The sequence below is a fragment of the Trichosurus vulpecula genome, chromosome 1, assembly GCF_011100635.1.
Source record: "Trichosurus vulpecula isolate mTriVul1 chromosome 1, mTriVul1.pri, whole genome shotgun sequence".
Lineage (NCBI taxonomy): Eukaryota > Metazoa > Chordata > Mammalia > Diprotodontia > Phalangeridae > Trichosurus > Trichosurus vulpecula.
Window position 1 is genome coordinate 9,314,953 of NC_050573.1, and position 5,711 is coordinate 9,320,663.

Sequence of the window (5,711 nt, forward strand, 5' to 3'; positions counted from 1 at the left end):
TGAAGAGTTAATTAAGAAGAGCTGGGAAAACAATATCCCCAAGGACTAAAACAACAGGAGAAGAAACCACTGTCTCCTCAGGACTTCAATGACTTCAAAGCATACTGAGGGAATTACATAAGGAAAACAGTGGTCCTGGGTGTAGATTGGTTCTGTTCCGAGGGTCTTAAAGCGCAAAGATCAGAACAAAAGATCACAAATAATAGCCAGCAATTAGGACTTCAGGGTTTGCATCTTACTTCATCCTCACGACATCCTTTATCCTATTATCTCCATTTTACAGATGAGGAAACTGAGGCAAATAGAGGTTGAGTGACTTGCCCAAGGTCACACAGCTAATAAGTGTCTGAGGCTGGATTTGAACTCAGGTCTTCCTGACTCCAAGGCCAGTGCTTTCCCCTGAACCACCAACTGCCTCAGAGCTGAGAGGTGCCTTAGAGAGGCTCCAACCTCCCCCCCACACACCTTTTTTAGAGGAAGAAACAGAAAAGGGACAAGGGACTGCCAGATAGTAAATGGCAAGAGCATCACTTGAATCTTTGTCCAAAGACTCCTATCCTAAAGCTCTTGCCCCGACCCTGAAGGGAAGGGGTGGGGGTGGGGGGCCAGGGAAGCTGTGTGTCTGGTTAAAGCAATAGTCCGCCACTCCCTCCCACCCATCCATAGTATCATCCAATGAACAAGTCAGCTTTCAGAGGGGGCACAGCTAGCATCTGAAGGGAGAAGGTGCCTGGGTAGAAGTGCCAGCTGTACCCCTCTGGGAAGGAGAGGCAGGCTATGGAGCAAAGGACTGCCCACCTCTTCCCTGCAGCCCGCCTGACCCAGCCACACTGCTCAGCTTTCAGGCATGTCCCTCCAACCCAGAGCCTGAGCCAGGCCAAGGCATCCCTCATAAAGGCAAGACTGTAAGTGGCACATTTCCAGTGCCACTGCCCAAGGACACAAGGGGAAGTGGTGCCCACACCGGGGCTGCTTGTGTTCCTGCGCACCAGAAGGCAGGCCTATTACTTTAGTTTAGGTGTGGCACCTGGATGGGTAGCCAGAGGTTTTTGTTAAGACTCATCCTTAGTTGAGAATTCATGACCTGGTTCTGGAGACAACTTCTTCAGTTTTGAGTTGGGGGCATTTAAGGCCAGGCATTACAGTGATCAGCCCACTCCAGAGCTGAGTGTGTAGGATCAATGTTGAGAGAGGACATTGAGTGTATTTTAAACCCTTGTCTTGTCTCAGGCAGAATCCATACTTGATCCAGTTGTCTGTCAGGGATAGAAGCCTGGATCTGACCCTGAGAGCCAGGACCTTACCTGAGGTCACTTCTGACCCTGAGAGCCAGGGCTTGGCCTGAGGTCACCTCTGCTCCAGGAGAACCTATTAGCTCCTCATAGTTTGCTCCAAAAAAAAAAAAACTACTCACTTAACTTTCAGGGGACTCTGGGAGACTCACTTTCCTAAAGCCATTCAATCTTGCTTCCGCCACTCTGTCTAAAAATTCCCCTTTCTAGCTGGTTGAGAGAGAATTCAAGAGACTTGAAGGACTTCTTCCTTTCCTTAGTCTGATCATTACCCTGACTGGGTCCAAGTGTGGAGAAAGAGTACAGCTTCTACACTGACAAATGCCCCAGCTCTACTGAACAGGGCAACAGGGATTCTCCCTAACCTTCAGCCAGTGCACCTCAAAGAATGAGATGAGAACTCTGATAAGGGTGAAAAATGATTCATGAAGGGCATAGTTTCAGAAAAACTGAGAAAGTTTCTCATTCAGATTAGTCCAAACACTTCAGGCTAGGAGGATGCTGAGAAAAATGCTTTCTTAATATTTCCAAAAGGGGAACAGGGCTGTTTACTTCCACTGAGTCAAGTGCTGCATGCTAAATGCTGGGGAGACAAATACAAAAAAAAGAGGCAGTCCCTGCGTTCAAGGAGCTTCCATTTCCTTAAGTGAAAAACATGGGAATGGCGGTTGAGGACAAAACTCTGGTTTGAGAAGTCAAAGGATGGAGTCATATGAGAGCTGATGGATAAGCTTGTTCCACTAGCAAAAGTGGTGTTGATAGTGTTCTGAGGCTGGGAAGGATGCCGATGGTGATGGCAATAAAGTTATTGGGAAATGGTTTGGTACACCAAAAATAAAACGCATTTATAAAACATTTTTTAAAATGAAGCTAAATATCCTTAAAAATAAAACCTAGTGAAAATTTTTTTTAAATACAGTGAAGGTGATCCAGATGCTATGCAAAGCATCAAGCCCCTTCCCCACCTTCCCATCTGGTTTGAAATTATTTTGAGTGTCTCTTAAGTCTTCAATTACCATAAAAGTACCAAATGTAATTCCCAAGGAAGGTGTACTATAGAGAGAAGAGGGCCTTAGAGGACATCTACTTTAATGTCTCAGGAAAAAGAGAAGCCAGTAAAAGAGAAAGAGAGAGCAGTCAAAAAAGAGAAACAAATAATTTTGTTTCCGGAAGAGAAAGCAGTCAGGAGTAGTCAAACAGATCAAATTCTTTGTCAAAGAGAGGGAGAAAAAAGAATGAGGAGAGAAAGGACTGTGGTATTTGGTAGTTCCTGGGATCACAGACTTTGAGTTTGGAAGGGACCTCAAGGCAAGGAGAGTGACTGGTTTGGGACAGAAAGAACCCCGCTTACAAAGAGATGGTAGATTGTAAGAAACCAGAAATGGATGGAAGCACTTTCTTTTTTAAACAAGTTTGGGGTAGTAAAGATAGAAAAAAAATGAAGTGGTTGGTGGATGGGAGTGGCAAATTAGGGGTACAGATTTGGGGTGGAGGTATTATGACTATATTTGAATACAGTAAGAAATTAATGGAGAGGAATAAAATGAAGATGCATCAGAGAATGAATATTCTGATGAATGAGAATGATGGAATAAGGGTCCAGAGTAGGTCATACTGCATGAGATCAAAGGCACAAGCATAGATTAAGCTTTAACAATGAATAGGGATAACTCTCTTGGTCTCTGTAAGGAAGAGGGAAGTGCTGGTGATGATTTGCAAATTTTGGAGGAGTAAACTTTAGGGAAGGAGCTGTTGCCAGACTACCACCATGTTCTCAATTAACAGTCTAAGTTATCGGCTATAAACTTGAATCCTGGGGGAAGAAGTAACTTGGAAGCTTGAGGACAGATGAAAAGGTTTCGATTATCCCATGTGACAAATGAGACTGATTTAATTTATAAAAATTCTTTTTAAATACTAAAATCTTCAAGAAAAGTATGTACTCTGAAATCCTTTTGATGTACATTTTCTTCATAATACTGTACATTACTCAGGTTTCTCCCAATATTCCTCTGAAGTTGAGAAAGTTCATTGTTCTTGAAGAAAGCTATCCCACAATCATTACATTTGTTAAGGTGTTTTTTCCCCCAGTACAAACTGTATGATGGTGACTCCAGTCTTCTGGCAGGAAGCATTCCTTTACATAATATATTCAGCAGATTTATCTCAAGTATGAATTGTCTGATATCCAGTAAGTTCTATGCTCCTGTGAAATGCTTTTCCACATTCATTACATTCTTAAAGTTTCTGCCTAGTGTGAGTTCTCTGATGTCGAGTAAGTCCTGCCTTCTGATGGAAGGTCTTCCCACACTCATTACACTCAAAAAGTTTCTCTCCACCACAAATGCTCTGATGTTCAGTGAGCTGGGTTCTCTGATGGAAAACTTTCCTACAATCATAAGGTTTCTCTCCAGTATGAGTTCTCTGATGTCGAGTAAGGTTTGTGTTCCACTGGAAGGTTTTTCCACATTCATTACATTCATAAGGTTTCTCTCCAGAATGAATTCTCTGGTGTTCAATAAGCACTGTACTCCACCGGAAGGCCTTTCCACATTCAGTACATTCATAAGGTTTCTCTCCTGTATGAATTCTTTGATGTCGAGTAAGGTTTGTGTTCCATTGAAAGGTCTTTCCACATTCATTACATTCATAAAGTTTTTCTCCAGTATGAGGTCTCTGATGTTCAGTAAGTGCTGACTTCTGGTGGAAGACCTTCCCACATTCATAAGGTTTCTCTCCAGTGTGAATTCTCTGATGACGAGTAAGGTTTGTGTTCCAATGGAAGCACTTCCCACATTCATTACATTCATAAGGTTTTTCTCCAGTATGGGTTTTCTGATGTTCAGCAAGCACTGTCCTCCATCGAAACGACTTTCCGCATTCATTACATTCATAAGGTTTCTCTCCTGTATGAGTTCTCTGATGTTCAGTAAGCACTGTCCTCTGTCGGAAGGCCTTCCCACATTCCTCACACACATAAGGTTTCTCTCCAGTATGAATTCTTTGATGTCGACTGAGATGTGTGCTCCATCTGAAGGTCTTTCCACATTTATTACATTCATAAGGTTTCTCTCCAGTATGAGTTCTCTGATGTTCAGTAAGCACTGACCTCTTGTGGTAAGCCTTTCCACATTCATTACATACATAAGGCTTCTCACCAGAATGAACTGTCTGATGTTGAGTAAGATGTGACTTCCAACGGAAGGCCTTCCTACATATACTACATTCATAAGGTTTCTCTCCAGGATGAACTCTCTGATGTTGAGTAAGTTTATTATTTAGACACAAGGCCTTTCTACTTTCAATACATTCATAAGATTTCTCTGCAGTATGAATTTTCTGGTGTTCCCTAAGTCCTAACTTCTGGTGGAAGACCTTGCCACATTCATCACATATAAAAGATCTCTCCTCTGTAAGAATTTTGTGGTTTTGAGTAAAAAGTTGGTTCTGACAGAAACCCTTCTCACTTTCGTTGCATGCATAAGGTTTTTCTATAGCATCTATTCTCTGATGGCCAATAAGGCTGGTGTTCTGAAGGAAGGCCTTTCCACAATCACTGGGTAAATGATCTTTCTCTTCTATATTCTGCTTCCTCTTGCACTCGGCCCCATAATCCTCACTTTGTCCCATTCTAGAGGAAGAGGGAACATCGCTTATTTCACTTGTGTCCTCGGATGATTCTTCCATAAAACTGCCCATCTTGGGGGGTGACTCCTTGGTTTCAGGGCTCCTCTTCCAATCTGAAAGAAAGACAACAAGTATTTCCTGATACCCATTCATCATACTTAGTCCTGTGTTCTACCATACTCATAAAGAAAATAATTCAAATATAAAAACATACATCAAATAAGAATAATACTCTTGATAATGAGGTTGATGCACACATTGTCAGACCTAGCTCAGTGTTTGGGAGACTCCAAAGAAAAGTGTGGGAGAGAAGAGGTATTAGACCAAACTGAAGGTCTACAGAGCTACTGTGTATGCCTGTGAAACCTGGACAGTCTACCAGCGCCATGCCAATACTGAATCCCTTCCATCTGAATTGTCTTGGAAAGATTCTGAAATCACCTGGCAGGATAAAATACCAGACACTGAGGTCCTTTCTCAAACGAAACTGCCAAGCATTCAAACTCTACTACAGAAATCACAACTATGATGGGCTGGCCATGATGTTTGAATGCCAAATATAAGCTTGCCTAAAAGACTATTTTATGGAGAACTCACACTGGGCAAGCATTCACGTGGTGGTCAGAAGTGATACCAGGACACTCTGAAGGTTTCTCTCAAGAACTCTGGAATTGATTACGTGATGTGGGAGACACTGGCACAGGACCACCCAGTATGGTGTGCCCTGATCAGAGAAAATGCTGTGCTCTATAAGCAAAGAAGAACTGACATAGCTCAAAAGAAACGCAAGAC

General features: G+C 42.5%; 1 protein-coding gene across 1 annotated transcript; it reads right to left on the reverse strand.

Moving 5' to 3' along the window:
• Positions 1-3,255: 3,255 nt before the first annotated feature.
• On the reverse strand, positions 3,256-5,029 carry LOC118834015 (zinc finger protein 501-like). Its single transcript, XM_036741453.1, has one exon. The coding sequence runs from the start codon at positions 4,989-4,991 to the stop codon at positions 3,531-3,533; it is 1,461 nt and encodes a 486-aa protein (XP_036597348.1). The 5' UTR covers positions 4,992-5,029; the 3' UTR covers positions 3,256-3,530.
• Between the last annotated feature and the right edge of the window lie 682 nt (positions 5,030-5,711).